The sequence below is a fragment of the Geotrypetes seraphini genome, chromosome 4 (assembly GCF_902459505.1).
Source record: "Geotrypetes seraphini chromosome 4, aGeoSer1.1, whole genome shotgun sequence".
NCBI lineage: Eukaryota > Metazoa > Chordata > Amphibia > Gymnophiona > Dermophiidae > Geotrypetes > Geotrypetes seraphini.
Genome location: NC_047087.1, coordinates 108949732 through 108967461, shown reverse-complemented (window position 1 = coordinate 108967461; position 17730 = coordinate 108949732). Strand labels below are relative to the sequence as shown.

Sequence of the window (17730 nt, the reverse complement as noted above, 5' to 3'; positions counted from 1 at the left end):
GGCAGTTTACAATTTAAAAAAAAAAAACAACCCCATTCACAATCACATTAAAAAATACAATCTTCCAGGAACCTCTGGCGTGTAAGTAGAGCTGAAAGCCGGAATTTCTCACACACCCATCCCAATTTCGTTCGCATCATCGCTACCGTGGGTACCGTGGGACTCTTCCAATGAGAGGCCAGCACTAGCCTAGCCGCCGTAAATGCTAGACGCATCAGCTTGTCTTGTGCGTCCTCCACTGCCCCGGGGAGTACCCCCAACAGAGCAGTTTCCGCCCTTAGCAGCAAAGGACACTGCAAAAGGCGCCCCACGTATTGGAACACCTGGGTCCAAAAGTCCCCAATGCGAGGGCACTCCCACCACATATGAAAGAACGTTCCCCGCAGACCACACCCTCTCCAGCACTCTCCTGTGCACGAGGTACTCATCTTGGCAATCACCACCGGGGTAACATACCAGCGCACCAAAAGCTTAAGAGCATTTTCCACCAATTGCGGAGCAACCGCCACGTGGTGTATTCGCAGTGCGATTTGTTCCCATTCCTCTTTCGTATATGTGAGCCCCAAGTCTAGTTCCCAAGCCCTCATATAGGATGTCTTCTGATCTGGGTCAGCTTGTAGTAACCGATAAAGGAGCGAAATGTATCCCCGACGCACCGGTTCCCCCAACAACATTTCAAACCTCGAACGCTCATATGAGGTGAGGTCCCCCGCCTTAACGCGCATAATATAATCCTTTACCTGTAAGTAGGGGAATAAATCATGCTGTTCCAGGTGGAAAGAGGCTCGGACCTCAGGAAACTCACGGATGTGCTCCCCCTCCAACAGCTGGCCAAAACATCTCAGCCCCCCTCGCTCCCACCTGCGAAAAACTCCCCCCTCCCTACCCGGGATGAAGTCCTCCGCAAATCTAATAGGCAAAAAATGTAGTCCCCTTCCCCTACCTATCAATTTCCTAAGGGCCCCCCACCAAACCCGCAACGTCCACCGTATAAATGGGTTAGAAATAGCAGCAATTTCCTTCTCCCTTAAACCCACCCACGGAAGTGGAGAGGAGCTCTGAATTTCCTGTACAGGAGTAATGGCTGACTTGTTCCTGCTATGGGTATTCCTTAGCCTCTTGGGCTCACACCCCTTTCCGTCTCCTCTATAGGTGCCTCTTGTGTTGGGGGGGGGGGGGACTCGGCTTCCTAATGGAGCTGGATAACTTGGCCTGATCTACGGAGGAGGGGGGAGGTAGGGATAGGGAGGGGGGGAGGGGTTCTGGCTTGGGGGGAGGGGCATCTCACTTTGTATTCACTGTATTTTTGCTTGTCTGGTTCTGCCATATTGTTGTAACGATGGCTAACAGTGTTTAAATAAAGAATTACAAAAAAAAAAAAAATACGATCTTCAACAGACTACACAGTACAATGAAAGCAGCCAGTAACTCTTCCTTCGGAATGTTAAAAACTTTGATTTAGGTCTAAAACTTGACATACATGTCCATTTGTCATCATTGGAGCTGAATCCAACGTGCTAATACCTTCCAATCTTTATTCGTCAGCCAAGTTCAATAACACTTGAATACTTTCCAAGTCTGTTTCAGTCCTTACCTGTGCAATCTGTATAGGCTGAGAGAGGGGTATCTGCGTCATTGGTGTTGCCGCAGAGGCTGAGATTGTGGCTCCAGTGGCATTGTGCTGCTGACTAGCAGAATGCTGTACTGCTGCTGCCAACAGCTGTGCCTGTGCCTGCTGTAGTAACAATTGTTGCTGGGCTGGCGTCAAGGTAAGCTAGAACACCATTTAAAAAGACAAAAGGTAAAGTAAGTTACAAAGTCCCAGCTGAAACCCTATCATCCCAAAGCTAGAAATCCCTCTATAAAGTGAGGCACCATATGGCAGCATCTTACAAATATTGTTTAGGCAGCATTCTACAAATATTGTTTAGGATCTCTATCATGCTGTTTTCAAACCTAGAAAACTGCTTACCAACTAGCCTGAAAGATGTATGCACCTAGACTGCATTTAGAGCACTTAAAATTTGCAAGGACATGAGACATCTTCTGTAGTCCATAGGTTCATGGGGAATGGGAAAGGGATTAGTAGTTTACATACAGGTACTTGAAGCATTTTCCTTATCTCTTCCCAGTGGGCTCACAATCTATCTAATGTACATGGGGTAGCAGAGAATTAAGTGACTTGCCCAGGGTTACAAGGAGCAGCGCAGGTTGAACCCACAACCTCAGGGTGCTGAGGCTGTAACTCTAACCCCTTACACCATACTCTCCTCCAAAAGGAATTATTCAACAAATAAAGAGAACTGGGATGATTAAGAAAAGATGAAAGCACCTTTGTATCCAAACTGCAGTGATTAGGCAGTACAGATACAGAGGGGGGAAAAGGCTGAATGTGCTGGATAAAGTGTTGTAGCCTGATAAAAGCTCAGCTACTGTCTGCTAGCATGCATTGCTACCATAAAGGAAATCTTAACCTCTTCTATCATTCATATCTTGTTTATTCCCTGTATTCTTTCATTTTGTTTTAAAAAGGACAGACCTGGCACCTCCAAATACTTGCTATCTTTGTAAAACAGGTGGCGAGTCCCATCTTTTTTTTAATGCAAATTAGCCTTGCTCATCAGGTTCAACATAATACCACAATGTAGAAATATAGAAACATGACGGCAGATAAAGGCCAAACGGTCCATCCAGTCTGCCTATCCATATCATCCACTATTTCCTCCTCTCCCTAAGAGATCCCACATGCCTGTCCCATGCTTTCTTGAATTCAAACAGTCTTTGCGTCCACCACATCTACTGGCCTTTCTGTAAAAAGTATTTCCTTAGATTACTCCTGAGCCTATCACCTCTTAACCTCATTCTATGTCCTCTCTGGAGTTTCCTTTCAATTGAAAGAGATTCACCTCATGTATTGGGCAGATTGGAAGGACCATTCAGGTCTTTATCAGCTGTCATTTACTATGTTACTATGGACTCCTTTTACAAAGGTGCGCTAGCGTTTTTAACGCACGCACCGAATTAGTGTGCCTGCCCAAAAGGAGGCAGTAGCGGCTAGCGCACGCGGCAATTTAATGTGCACTATTCTGCGCGTTAAGGCCCTAGCACGCCTTTGTAAAAGGAGCCCTATGTATATTTATGTCACATAGGTATTTAAACATCTCTATCATATCTTCCCTCTCCCGCCTTTCCTCCAAAGTATACATATTGAGATCTTTAAGTCTTTTAGTTGCCTTTCTCTGGACCGACTATCTTATTTATATCTTTTTGAAAGTGCGGTTTTCAGACTTGCACACAATATTTTAAATGAGGTCTCACCAGAATCTTATACAGTGGCATCAATACCTTTGTTTTCCTACTGGCCATTCATCTCCCTATGCACCCAAGCCTCTTTTTAGCTTCCAATTTCGCATTTTCAACCTGTTGGCCACCTTAAGATCATCACATACTATCACATCCAAGTCCCACTCCTCTTTTGTGCACAAAGTTCTTTACCCCCTAAACTATACAATTCCCTTGAGTTTCTGTTACCTAAATGCATGACAAAGCATTTGAATAGCTAAAAGAGTTCAAATCTTTTATAAAGCATCCTTCCAGGGCTCGTTTACATCTTACTTTTGATAGAAGATAGTTAAAACATTTAATACTTTTTCATTTTTAAATCATGTCACATGTGGAACTTAAGGTACAAAACTACTGTGTTATAGTAGAAAAAAGCCAGGAGTTACATGTACTCATCTAAAAAAGAGATTAGGTTCTTACCTTGATAATATCTTTTCCAGTAGATAAGGATGATATGCTGAACCATAGGGTTATCCATCTGTGCGTGCGAGCATATTGCAGATGTCGTCAATCACAGCTTTTCAACTCCTTCTCCAGTCTCTGTTGCCCCCTTCAGTTAGTAACAAAAATGGCGACATCCCTCCAGAAGACAGGAGAAGGAAGGATATGGGAAATTTCCCAAAACCAGCTGTCTGATCTGTTCAGATGAAGTTAAAACAATCACTGAAGAAACAATAATGTTAAAACATGAACAAGCTTCTGAGAGAAACAATGAATCCAAGAAAATACAAATTAAACAAGAAACAAACATTTATGGAGCTCAACCATATGTCCCTTGTAATCCCAGTCTCTTCCTAAAATAGCCCGTCTGACAGTGATATATGGAGCCGACCATGAAAGCTTGAGTCAGAAAGCAAGTGCATCAGATAAATTGCTGGGCGGATGGTTCAGCATACCGTCCCTATCTACTGGAAAAGATATTATCAAAGTACGAACCTAATCTCTTTTTCAGTGTAATAGATTGAACCATAGGGACTTATCTAAGCAGTCCCCAGTCTAGGGTGAGCCTGAACGTAGTAATGAGAACCTGAAAGCGGCTTCCTCTTATGCTGCTATGTCCACGCTGTAGAATTTAGTAAAGGTATGACCAGGTTGTTGATCTACAAATCTCTTTGGGTGAAATTGCCCATGCTTCTGCCCAAGATGAAGCCACTCAACACTCCCTTCGGTCCGTTACCCAAAACTTGCTCTCAATTCCTTCATTGAAATTTATTAATATGATGCGATCTAGTATCTTTTCTGTAACAGCCCCCACTTTTAGAAACTCTGCTCCCAATTTCCTAAGAGAGGAATCGTCTCTAAACTCTTTCAAGATTAATTTTAAAACAATTTTGTTCAAAGATGCCTTTGGATTGTAATCGTCCTTTTAAGGGTGTTTCATTCTTTTTAGATGCATTTTAATTTTACTTTATTATCAGCTGTTTTGTTTTCCCTCCCCTTTTGTTCTGCCCTTCTACCTTTTTTTTTTTTTAAATATTGTAGTTCTGCCCTCTTCCTACCATTTCATTCCTGTTTGTGATTTATTATTTATTGTTACTCGTCTTTCATCTTTTTGATTATGTATTAGTATATGTTATCCTATTTTATCTTTGTAAACCATCTTGTATTCTGATTTGGTGGTATATCAAATTTTAATAAAATTTGAAACTCCTTGTCGAATGTGCCTTCAAGGAAGTAGGCGGCAGTTTGTCATAACCGATGCGTGCAGAGGATATTGCCCTATGAATCCATATTGAGAAGGTAGCCCTGAAAGTGGGTCTGCCTCGTCTTGGCCGACTGTTTAACATGAAAAGATGATCTGAGAGAAGAAACTCAATCACGTGCCAGTAATGCAATAGGACTCTCCTGATGTCCAAAACCTTTAAGGCCTTGTCTTTCTTCTTGGACCCTGTGGGATGAAATGCTGGCAACCTAACCTCTTGGTTGACATGAAACACTGAAACGACCTTCGGAAAGGAGGAGGGAACTGTAAACAAGGTCACTCCAGCTTATGTGATCCTGAGAAACGGCTCTCTGCACGACAGTGCCTGCAATTCTGAGACTCTCCTGGCAGATGTGATTGCCAACAAGAAGACTGCTTAGACCGATCGGTCCATGAGGGAGGCTTCCTATATGGGCTCATATGGAGCCATGCTGAGTCCTTCTAAAACTATATTAAGATTCCAAGATGTAAACAGATCTTAAATCAGCATCTGTAGTTTCAGGGCACCCTTCAGGAACATGACTATCTCTGGATGGGCCACTAGTGAAGCTCTCTTCTCTCGGCCCCAGAAGAATGAGAGCCCTGCAATTTGAACTTTAAGGGATGACACCACCAGTCCCTTGTCAAGATCAAGACTCCACCAGTACCTACGAGATTGGGGCATTGCCCAGCTCTAACTTTTCTCTGCTGCACTAGTGCTAAAATGTCTTCCATGCCTTAGCATATGCTGAAACAATCTTTGGCTTTTTGGCTCTAAGAAAAGTACAAATGACAACTTCTGAATATCCTTTTCAGACTAGTGTTGCATACTCAAGAGCCATGCCATAAGACCAACGTGTCCTGGATCTTCTAGGGCAATTAGTCCCTACGAGAGCAAGTCTGGATGCACCTGGAGTCTGAGACTTTGAACCTTCTGTAGGCATTCAAAATTTGCACACCACAGGCACCTGGGCCAATCTGGAGCTACAAAAACTACCATTTCCAGGTGATTTACTATTTGGTGGATCATCCGGCCTATCTTGGTTGAACCATGGTGTCTAGCCTGCACTTCTAGGTTCACATCTTTAGATGAAGAACCAATTCGCCTTTTTGTTTTTTGCTGTTGCCATGTCTGTCTGCTCTAATGTCTGTCTGCTGAGATAATTGGCTTGAATACTGTTCACCTCTGCCATATGTGCCGCAGAGATCATCTGCAGGTGTGTTTCGCCCAACAGAACAATGTTTTCGCCTCCAGCTGGAGGAGAGCGCCCCTGGTGCCTCCCTGCCTGTTGACACAGGCCATTGCAGAGGCATTGTCAAAGAAGACTCCGACTGCTTTGCCCTCCAGCAAAGACTGCAGTTGGTGCAGTATCAGATGAACTGCACCGACTGCAGGTTCTAGCCTGTTGATAGACCACTTCCGCTGAGACATAGTCCACTGTCCTTGAACTGGGTGACTGTTGCAATGAGCCCCCCAGCTGAACAAGATGCTATCAGTTGTTAGGATGACCCAGGAATCTACTATTTCTACTTATCACTTATATAGCACTGTGTATTTTGACATTTATAGAAAGTCCCTGCTCGGAAGAGCTTACAATCTTAAGTTGGACAGACAGATACGACATATAGAGTTGGGGATGCAGATCCCAAGGTGAAAGGAGTTAGGAGTTGAAAGCACTCTTAAAGAGGTGGACTTTTAACTGGGCCTTGAAGACTGCCAGAGACGGAGCCCGCCACAGGGAATTGATCCAGAATGGGATTCCCTTCGGAAGAGACTGTGTGCAGAGCTGCCAGCTCATGCTGCTGCTGTCCAAAGAAGTGGAATTTGCACAAGTCTCTCTTAAGGTGACCAGCAAGACAACAAGGTGTCCTGGAAGAGGCACATGTGCATCTTCACCCAGGGTACCACCTCTATCGTGGCTGCCATTGACCCAAGGACTTGAAGGTAATGCCATGCACAAAACTTGTTTGCGTGCTTCTGGAAGAAAGACTTGGCCTTCTGCCATGTTGAATAAGACTCCCAGATATTCCAGGGACTGTGTTGGTACTAGGTGGCTCCTTGAAAGTTCACAATCCATTCCAAACTCTAAAGTCTCCACAACTGCCGCTACCACCTTTTCTCCTTCTGTGTGGACAGTATTCTGATGAGCCTATCATCCAAGTACAGGTACACTTGCCAATTCGCTTTGTGGAGAGTAGCAACCACCATCACCATAACCTTGGTGAAAGCTGCCAGTCCAAAAGGAAGCACTGAGAATTGAAAATGATTCTCCAGCACATGGAATCTCAGGAACTTTCTGTGTTCTGGGAAGATTGGGATGTGAAGGTAAACTTACGTTAAATCTAGGGCAGCCAGAAATTCCCATGGCTACACCGCTGCAATGACGAACCAAATGGTCTCCATCTGGAACCAAGGAACTATCAGGGCTGGATTGATGTATTTGAGATCCAGGATGGGTCTCCATTCCTCTGAGCCTTTCTTGGGCACAACAAAGTATATGGAGTATCTGCCAGAGCCCAAGTCTTCTGGAGGAACTGTTTATATGGCTTGAATATCTATCTAGCAACCTTCACAACGAATCTAAGAACCGGTCGGAGAGAGGCTGCACAAACTCTACCTTGTAACCGTCTGATAATCTCCAGGACCCAGCAAAACAATAAGGAAATAAATGAAATAGATTAGCTAAACGCCTTCATGCTTGCCTACAGAAGGAAGAATTGAAGGGGGCAGCAGAGACTGTGGAGAAGGAGGAGTTGAAAAGCTGTGATTGACATCTTCTGCAGTATGCTTATGAGCACAGATGGATAACCCTACGGTTCAGCATACCATCCCTATTGCACTGGAAACTTATTATAATGTGCAAATCTTTCAGACAGAAAGCGAGAATGAATAAATGAATGAAAATAACAATTTTCTAATACCCATATCCATAACCTGCCAGAGAGCCTTTCCAATTATTTTTCAACCTAATCATTACCACTAAGCTGCTTTGTATAGTCCAGACTCCTCCCTATGCACCAGGATACTATTCCAACCACTCAAGCTGTCATCCTCCTTACAGTCTTCCTAACTAACTGAATCAAACCTCTCTCCCAGTCTACTATGATTCATCAAACATTCTATCAAACTTAACCTCTCATGTACACCACCTGACTTATCTTTCTGTTTCTTGCTTCTCACTCAAGCGAGCTTTATGAGAAGAGAATAAAAAAGAGAGCAAGAAATACAAATGGAAAAAATATGCATGCAAGTCTGCTAGGCAAAAATTAAAGACAGATGGTATTTCAAGGAAGATCTTGATGTTTGCACTGGAGTCTGCCATGAAGGTCCATTCGGTCTGATGGATAATCACATTCTGACTGCCAGAAAGGAGGGATTATGCTAAAAATTTCCGAGGGGAAATCTTACCCCAGTGATCTGTCCTCCGGCCAGCATGAGCTGGGGCTGGGGTATGGCTGCCTGCATTGAAGGCTGCTGGGAAGGCTGGCTTGGCTGCTGGTGCTCCACAGCTTCTTCTTTAAATTTAGACTAGGAAAAAATATATGCAACTTGTGACACAGTAAAATATTTGCTGCTGTGGACTAATCAGAAGCACTTTCTACCAACCAGCATAAACTCCAGGAAATAATGAACACATACTTTTTATGTTTTCCATAAAATAAATAGCAGCAAATAAGCACACACAAGCTAATATGTAAAAACAGAAAATAAATACCATTATATTTAAAGGGAATTTTGCATTACATAGCAAGTTTTCACTGATTGTTAATCACTCGTTATAACTAAGCTCTTAATGAGCTACACTTTGAAGTGTGGGAGGCTAAATCAGGTAGCTCTGGAGCCTTGAATTTTGCTGAGATTTTAAGTGCCAGATCACAGGAAGAAAAGCACAGTTACTTACCTGTAACAGGTGTTATCCAGCGACAGCAGGAAGATATTCTCACAGATGGGTGCCATCATCCATGGAGCCCAGTATGGACAGTGCTAGAGTGTACTGTTACTTTAACTTCTTTAGAAGTCTCAAGACTACCCATACCACACATGTGGGAATGCCTTTCCGCCTAACATTGGCTTGCCAGACCATCAGTTCAGTAAAAAAGCTAAGAAGCCAATTAGAGGAGGTGGGAGGGTTGTGAGAATATCTGTCTGCTGTCCCTGGATAACACCTGTTAAAGGTAAGTAACTGTGCTTTATCCCAGGATAAGCAAGCTGCATATTCTCACAGATGGGACTTCCTAGTTACTTCAAAAGGGACAGAGAGAAGTTGGCAATTAAACTAAGAATAAACTTTGTAGAACTGCTTGGCCAAACCAACTATCCCATCTGAAATGAGTCCCCAGACAGTAATGGGATATGAAAGTATTTATTGAGTACCAGGTGGCTGCTTTACAAATGTCCTCAATTGGAGTGGAAAGGAGAAAAGCTACTGAGGTTGCCATTGCTCTAACCTTATGTGTTGTGACATGACCTTCCAACGGTAACCCAGCCCGAACATAGCAGAAGGATATGCACTCAGCTAACCATGTAGAAATTGATCTCTTGGTTACAAAAACTTCCAGTCTATTAGGATCAAACAAGAGAAACAGTTGAGCTGAGGTTCTTTGGGGTTTTGTCCGATCCAGGTAGTAAGCTAAAGCATGTTTACAGTCCAGTGTGTGAAGAACAGTCTCACCAGGATGGGAATAAGGTCTTGACAAGAAGACAAGCAGAACTATAGACTAGATGAGGTGGAATTATGATACTACCTTTGGTAAGAATTTGAGATGAGTGTGGAGGACTATTCTATCATGAAAGAATGTGGTATAAGGTGAATCTGAAACTAGTGCTTGAAGCTCACTGACTCGACAAGCTGAAGTTATGTAAAGACTATTTACAAGATATCTCAGAGATGCAAGATATCTGAGATGAAGACACTAGTGGTTCAAATGGTGGCTTCATGAGCATGAAAAGTACAACGTTGAGGTCCCAAGCAACTGGAGGAGGCCTGACTGGGAGTTTTGAGGCCTTTCATGAATCTGGAAACCAATGGGCGTATCGTTGAGAGGAATGTGAAAAGCACTGATTGCACTGAGGTGCACCCTGACTGAACTAGTCTTTAGCCCAGAGTTGGAGAGATGTAAAAGGTAGTCAAACAATGATGAGAGAAGGCACAAATCCGAGAGTAAAGATTGTTGGTTATACCATAAGGTGAAACGAGTCAATTTGAAATGGTAACAGCACTGTGTAGATGGTTTCCTAGCAGAGTCTATGATGGCTGATAATCATTTAGTCATCAGGAACTAGGAATCAGGCTGTCAGAGCTAGTGAACGTAAATTGGGGTGGAGGGAGGAACCCTTGTTCTGACTTAGAAAAGTTTGGGAAATCTGCAGAGGAATGGGTTCCTTGGCACTGAGTTGAAGAAGAGGGAACCAGGATTGTCTTGGCAATCTGGGTGCTATGAGAATCATAGTAGCTGGTTCCTGTTTGAGCTTGAAGAGAAGTTTCCCTATTAAAGGTATTGGTGGAAAGGCATAGAGAAATTTGTCTGTCCAGTCTCACAGGAAGGCATTGGATTTCAGATGGTGCTGGGAGTGCATTCTGGAGCAGTTATGTGGAAGTTTTTGATTGATGGGAAATAAAAACAGATCTATTTGAGGGGTTCCCCACATTGAGAAGAATGTGATGTAGGATTTTCATGCTCAGTGAACACTCGTGAGGTTGATGATATCTGCTCAGCTTATTCACTAGCATATTCTGTTTCCCTTCAAGGTACGCCGCTTTGATAAAGATGTTTCGTAGAATGGCCCAATTCCAAATTTGAGTCGCTTCTTAGCAAAGGAGGCGAGACCCAGTGACCCCTTGTTCATTGATAAAGTTCATAGCGACTTGATTGTCTGTGTGCTCCTGAATTATGTGCAGCACTCCGCAAATTGCTAGCATTCCAGTAGCCATATGCATGGAACAAGCTGCCTCAATCCCTATAGCGGGCTCTGTCTCTGGCAGTGTTCAAAGGCCCAGTTAAAAGCCCACCTCTTTGAGAGTGCTTTTGACTCCTAAACTCCTCTCACCTTCGGTTCGGCATTCCCAACCCTATGTGTCATGTCTGTCTGTCCAAGTTAGATTGTAAGCTCTTCTGAGCAGGGACCGTCTATGTACAGCGCTGCATACACCGTTCAGCGCTATATAAGTGATAAGTAGTAGTAGCAGCAGAAGAACTGACCCAGTTCCTTGAGTACGAAGGCTGTACAAGTGAGCTCCCCATCCCAACATAATGCGGAGGAACATGAAATAGAAAGGTCTCTGGAGAGGTTTGTTGTGGCGAAAATGCCTTTATCAACCAGTTGTCTAGATAAGGGAATACATGAAAGCCAAAAGAGCAGAGTATTGTAGCTACTACAACTAAATACTTTGCTTGCAATGAGTTCGTCCATTGTTGCTGCAAGCACTGAGTCTGTGGTGACAGCGAGAGAAGACAGATCCGGCTACAATAATGGATGAACTTGCTACAAGCACCGGGTCTGTGGTGACAGCGAGAGAAGACAGATCCTTGGTGGGACATTATTAAGATAAACATTTGTCTATAATTTTCTACTTGTCAGCACATTCAAAGTGTACTTTTAAGAAATAGGAGTTTTTTGTGGCCAGTGATAGAAGGGTGCAGGAGAGCCAGTTTCCTTCACAGCTCCGGGGCAGCATTGCTCTTCACGGCTTCTGAGGCCTTTTTCCTCCTTTCAAAAGAAATGTTTTATTCAGATAGGAAACAATAAGGCATTGTACTCAGCACTAAATAACTGGGGTTTAGATTGCATATTTGGATTCAGATGGGAGTGCCATATACATGCATGTCAAAAGTAAATCTCATGTGCATTTGTTAAAAGCATATGCCAGCAGATCAGGGGCTAATGATTCTATTATAAAATAGTAAATAAGATAAAGACTCGAATGGTCCATTCAGTCTGCCCAACCATACATACTCTATAAATTAATCAGTTACCAAATTTTTTTGCTCCATAAGACACACTTTTTCCCCCCATAAAAGTTAGTGGAAATAAGGGTGCATCTTATGGAGCGAATACCCCCCTCCCCGGTACCCTTTTTAAAATTCTGGCACCCTCCCTTGCTGGACGGGGCTGCTTCCGAGTCTTCTCTTACGGAGAGTGGCACACAAGACTCCCTGCCTGGTCCCATGCTGCTACCCACAAGAACTGATGGCTGACACGGCTACCTCTAAGTCCTCTTCTCTTGCAGCAGAGCGGTGCACAAGGCTGCCTGCCTGGGCCCGCAAGAACTCGCGGGAAGCGACACAGGACCAGGTAGGCAGCCTTTAGCGCCGCTCTGCCGCAAGAGAAGAGGACTTAGAGGCAGCCGCGTTAGCCCTCAGTTCTCGCGGGACCAGGAAGGTCTAGGGCAGGGTCCCTATCACAATATCACAAGGGGGAGGAGGGAGACAGGGTACACGGCAAGTCTAGTGGCAGGGTACACCATTTTTTTTCTTGGATTTTTCCTCCTCTACATGAAGGTGCGTCTTATAGAGCGAAAAATATGGTAATTTAAATGGTCCTTTTTCTTAGATATTTCTGGGCCAGAAACCCAGAGCTCTGCCTGGTAGTATGCTTAGGTTCTATCTACTGGAGTCTCCGTCAAAGCCCATCTAAACCATCCTAGCCATCGAAGCCCTCCCCAGCCCGTCCTCAACTGAATGTCCATATACGGGACACAGTCTGTGCAAGTGTGCCCAGTACTGGCCTTAGTTCCTTCTATACCCATTATTTTCTGATTAGAGATCCTCTGTGTTCATCCCATGCTTTTTGAACTCTGTCACTGTTTTCCATTCCACCACCTCCCTTGGGAGTGCATTCCATGCATCAACCACCCTCTCCGTAAAGAGCGCATTCCATGCATCAACCACCCTCTCAATAAAGAATAATTTCCTAACATTACTCTCGAGTCTACCACCTATAAGGTGAAGTTCAAAATAATTATGGGGGCAGCATATATGTCCCATAGAAGGAGGTAGAAAAAAGCACTTGTATGGTTTAGTGGTAATTCTCTGCCCCTCCCTTTGCATATGGCATCGACAGACACTTATGATGTGCGCCCATGATAGATGCTCATGTGTACCTACGATGTAGCATTTCCTGGAGCATGTGCACATTTATGCCTCTTTCCGTGGACTATTCTGTGCATTTGTCAGTCGCTTTCTCCAATAACTAATCTGATGGAATTTCCGTGGACCTCCAAGGAACTCGTTTCATTGCAAAGTTTTTTGCAGCATCACTCATCTTTATGGAAATCAGAAAATTTACTGGAACTACAACAACCAACAGGATTTTAAATGGTAAGTTTAGAACACTGGGGCCTGTGTTTGAATTCAAGAAAGCATGGAATCTCTTAGGGAAAGGAGGATAGTGGATACTGTGGATAGGCAGACTGGATGGACCATTTGGCCTTTATCTGCCATCATGTTTCTATTGAAAAACTCCATGCCACCCTCCCAACCCTCAACAATCTCAGAATTCTGTGAAAATACACTGCAGCAAATATTAGATCTAATTTGTATTAGATCTAATCCACCCCAATATAATGTCCAGTATTGCTTTCAATGATTTCAATATAAGTTGTCCTCAAACTGGCTCAAAATCCAGATCCAACCTCTGTGATCTGTTTCCCAGTTTCTATGGATGTGCAGTGAAAATATTCCAGTAAGAATAGCATCGCAGGTTGATATATCAAAATCAGCTTTAACAGTATTAAATTTACACATAGCAGCTTTCTTGATATTAACCACTATTTGAATTTCATTACTCACCTTTACCAAATGAGAGCAAGCTGAACTGCATAAAGCAGTATTTTCAGAAATTTAAGAAAGGCTAAAACAGTTATCAAATACACTGATGTGAAAAAATTAGGACATCCCATGAAATATTCAGTTCTTTCTTAAGAAATGTTCACATATCGATGTCAATTTTTTTTTTTTTTTAATTTATCTCTGAAAAAGAAAGTGATGTAATTGCAGGTAAACAACAAAAATTTTCTTTGATTTACTCATTAAACAAAAGATATCCACAAAAATATGTATTCTAATTGAGGAATAAATTAGGACACCCTCACATATCCTCCCACTTAAAGTGGCTCAAATCATACACAGTTATATCACATCAGGTGTACATGATTAGAACATAATAGTAAGTGTATCTACCTACTATTGAGAGGGCAATCAAGTCGTGGGTTACTCTTATCAATGATGCTTTTTTGGTTTTGTTATTGTGTTTAATTTGATTTAATTTACACCACCCTATTTTTCCCTAATGGATTCCTCCCACTTTTTTTAAGGATTTATAGGGAACTAGTTATTTTTATTTTTTTCATTACAGTTGCTTATTTTCTTTATTAATGTGTTCCCTTTAGTGAGTGGTTTCAAATTTAAATGTAGAATACACTTGTATACTGGAAAGTGCATAAATAAAAAATGTTTTTTTTTAAGAAGACTGTTTGTAAGGAGCTAGTCAAACTAAGGGCTCCTTTTACTAAGGTGCACTAGTGTTTTTAGCGCATGCTGCATTGCTGCGCGCGCTAACCCCGCACTATGCACCAAGAACTAACGCCAGCTCAATGCTGGTGTTAGCGTCTAGCACGTGTGGCAATGTAGCACGCGCTAAAACTGCTAGTGCAGCTTAGTAAAAGGAGCACTAAAAGTAAACTAAATGTGATCAGATAGGATGGGATCAACAGAAAACAAATAGAAATGGAACAATTTTCAGAAAGCAGTTTTCATAAGGAACTAGCTAAACTAAAAGTAGAAAATACTGTGTAATCTTTCAATGTTTGAAAGGTGGGAATAGTCCTGGAGGACAGGAGAATGGAAGATATGGTCATTCTTCACAAATGCAAAAGTTAAGGAGGAGACTGAGAATTACAGACCAGTTAGCCCAACTTTGATGCTAGGTAAATTAATTGAAATACTGCTAAAACAGAGGATAGTGTAATTTCTGGAATCCAAAGGCAGCATGGTTCAATAAGAAAGAGTATGGAATTTGTATATTGCCTTTTTGTGGTTACACGGTCAAAGCAAACTACATATATACAGGTATTTATTTTGTACCCGGGGCCATGGAGGATTAAGTGACTTGCCTAGGGCCACAAGGAGCAGCGCTGGGATTTGATCCTAAAACCTCAGGGTATTAAGGCAGCAGTTCTACCACTAGGCCGCTCCTCACCTAAGTTTTGTCAGATGAATCTGATTCATTTTTTTGATTGAGTGGGTCAGAGAGTTGGATTGATGAAGAATGTTTGATGTGGTGTACTTAGATTTCAGTACAGTCTGACATGATTCCACAATGCAGCATAGAAATAAATCAAGCACCCTCAGTATGGGCTGTAAAAAGACTAAGTTAGAAAATGGTTGACAGGAGCTGACAAAGGGTAAACAGTGTTCACTCGAAAGCAGGTGTGGGTAACCACAGTCCTCAAGAATCACAACCTAGTCAGGTTTCATGATTTGTACAATGACTATGCATGAGATTGATTTGCATGTACTGCTTCCACTATATGCAAATAGATCTCATGCATATTCACTGTGGAAATTATGAAAACAAAATTTCTACTACTTGAAAAGGACAAAACCCCATCCATAACAGAATTAGAAATAAACGTCACCAAATACCCCATGCAGCCCTCTCTCAAAATCCTTGGAGTGTCGATAGATAGATGCTGCTCAATGCAGGTCCAAATCAACAAAGTTACTCAAAAAGCGTTTTTCACCATGTGCTACCTACAAAAAATAAGAAAATTATTCAACAAAGATCACTACAGGATCATAGTCCAATCCCTTGTCCTAGGACTAGTGGGCTACTATAACATCCTATATCTACCATGCCCTACAAACTTGATAAACCAACTGCAGACCATTCAAAATACAGCCCTCAGCCTGATCTACTCACTCGGAAAATTTGACCATATCACCAATACCTACCTAGACTCACACTGGCTACCGATACGAGCCCGAATCCAATTCAAATTTTACTGTCTACTATTCAAAGCAATAAACGGAGCTGCACCCACCTATCTAAACAACCGTCTAAACCGTAACTGCACATCCAGACTAAGAAGAACTCAGACCCCATTCTCCTATCCACCACTCAAGGGAACACAGCGTAAGAAGATGTACGACGGCCTCCTAGCGACGCAAGCAGCGAAGCTGGACCCCTCCATCTCCAACCTGCTGACAACTACAAGTGACTTTAAATCATTTCGAAAAGAAATCAAAACTCTGCTATTCAAAAAATCTATACAGCCTTCTTATCCACCCCCCTCGCATCCTCCCTTGCATCCTCCCTCCTCCTTGAAAATTTCCAGCTGACCTCCTACCCCTCTAATATCATCTCCTCAATAACCCTATCAATTAACCAACCCCAAACTGCATCTTTCCTACAAGTATACCTCAATTCTCCATCCTTCCTTCTATCTCTCACCAATGCCTCTACTATGTAACCGACCCTAAATTGTAACTTCCTGGAAATGTCCAGCAATCTTCTACTGTAATCCGCTTAGAACTGCAAGGTACAGGCGGAATAAAAGTCACTAATGTAATGTAACCTGACTGGGTTGTGCCACATACCTAAGGAAAGGGCATTATCAGTGGTGTGCCACAGTGATCAGTCCTAATTTAGTTCTTTTCTCTAAGTGATCTTGCTGAAAGGCTGTTGGGTAATGTTTGCAAATGATACCAAAACCTGAAGGAAGGTATAGACCCTGAAAGGTATGGATAACATAAGGAGGAATCTAGCAAAGCCTGAAAAATGGTCTAGAACTTTGTCAGCTGAAATTTAATAATAAACAATTCCAAATTATGTATTTGGACTGCAAAACCTCAAGAAAGTAGGACAGTATAAGTGATGAAGTACTTCTAACCATGAAAGAAAAGTGGGACCTGAGGCTAATCTGATTATCTTAACATGGCTAAAAACAAAGGTGATGGCAAAAGCCAGAATGCCTAGGTGTACATGAAGAATAGCCTGCAGGACAAAGGTGGTGATAATGCCTCTGTATAATATTCTATAAAAGACCTCATTTAGCTCCAGTGTACAATTCTGGAGACCACATCTTCAAAAAGATATAAACAGGATGGAGTCTGACCAGGAAGTGGATACTAAAACAATCAGTGTTCTTTGTCATAAGTACAGCAAAATGGAGTACCTGATAAAAATTAAAAAAAACTTGTACAACGCTCTGAATCTTTCCAAGATCGTAAAGTATATCAATTATGTACCAACAAACATAAACATACAGTAAACACCTCTGTGGCAAGAAAGCACAGCAGGTGGGCTTCTTTCAACTGAAGCACTGGAATGAAAGGGGATACACTCATGAGTAAAGAAAAGCAGAAAAAGTAGTGATAGAGGTGTAGAGCAGCCTCCAAATGAAAGCAATAAAGCATGGGACAAACACAATGGATCTAAAAGTAAAAGAAAAGCAAAGATGTTTACCTATAACATGTGTTCTCCAAGGACAGTAGGCATATATTCTCATATGTGGGTGACATCATCCACAGAACCCGGTATGGACACTGCCAAGTGCACTGTCACTTTAAATCTTTAGACAGTACCCATATTACACACGTGCTGGTAACATCATCAACTTGCGCTCAATGTCAACTTGTGGGACAATCAGTTCAGTAACAAAGCTAAGAAGCCAACTAGTGGAGGTAGGCAGGTTGTGAGAATATAT

The 17730-nt window shown here is 42.5% G+C and overlaps 1 protein-coding gene across 2 annotated transcripts in view; it reads right to left on the bottom strand.

Annotated features, from left to right (window-relative positions):
• POU2F1 (POU class 2 homeobox 1) overlaps positions 1-17730 on the bottom strand; it is a 488200-nt gene that overhangs the window by 208717 nt on the left and 261753 nt on the right. For both annotated transcript variants that reach the window (XM_033941614.1, XM_033941615.1), the window contains exons 5-6: positions 8433-8552; positions 1595-1774 (exon numbers count right to left, since the gene is read on the bottom strand). In XM_033941614.1, the coding sequence (XP_033797505.1) occupies positions 1595-1774; positions 8433-8552 (300 nt within the window). The remainder of the gene's footprint in view (positions 1-1594; positions 1775-8432; positions 8553-17730) is intronic.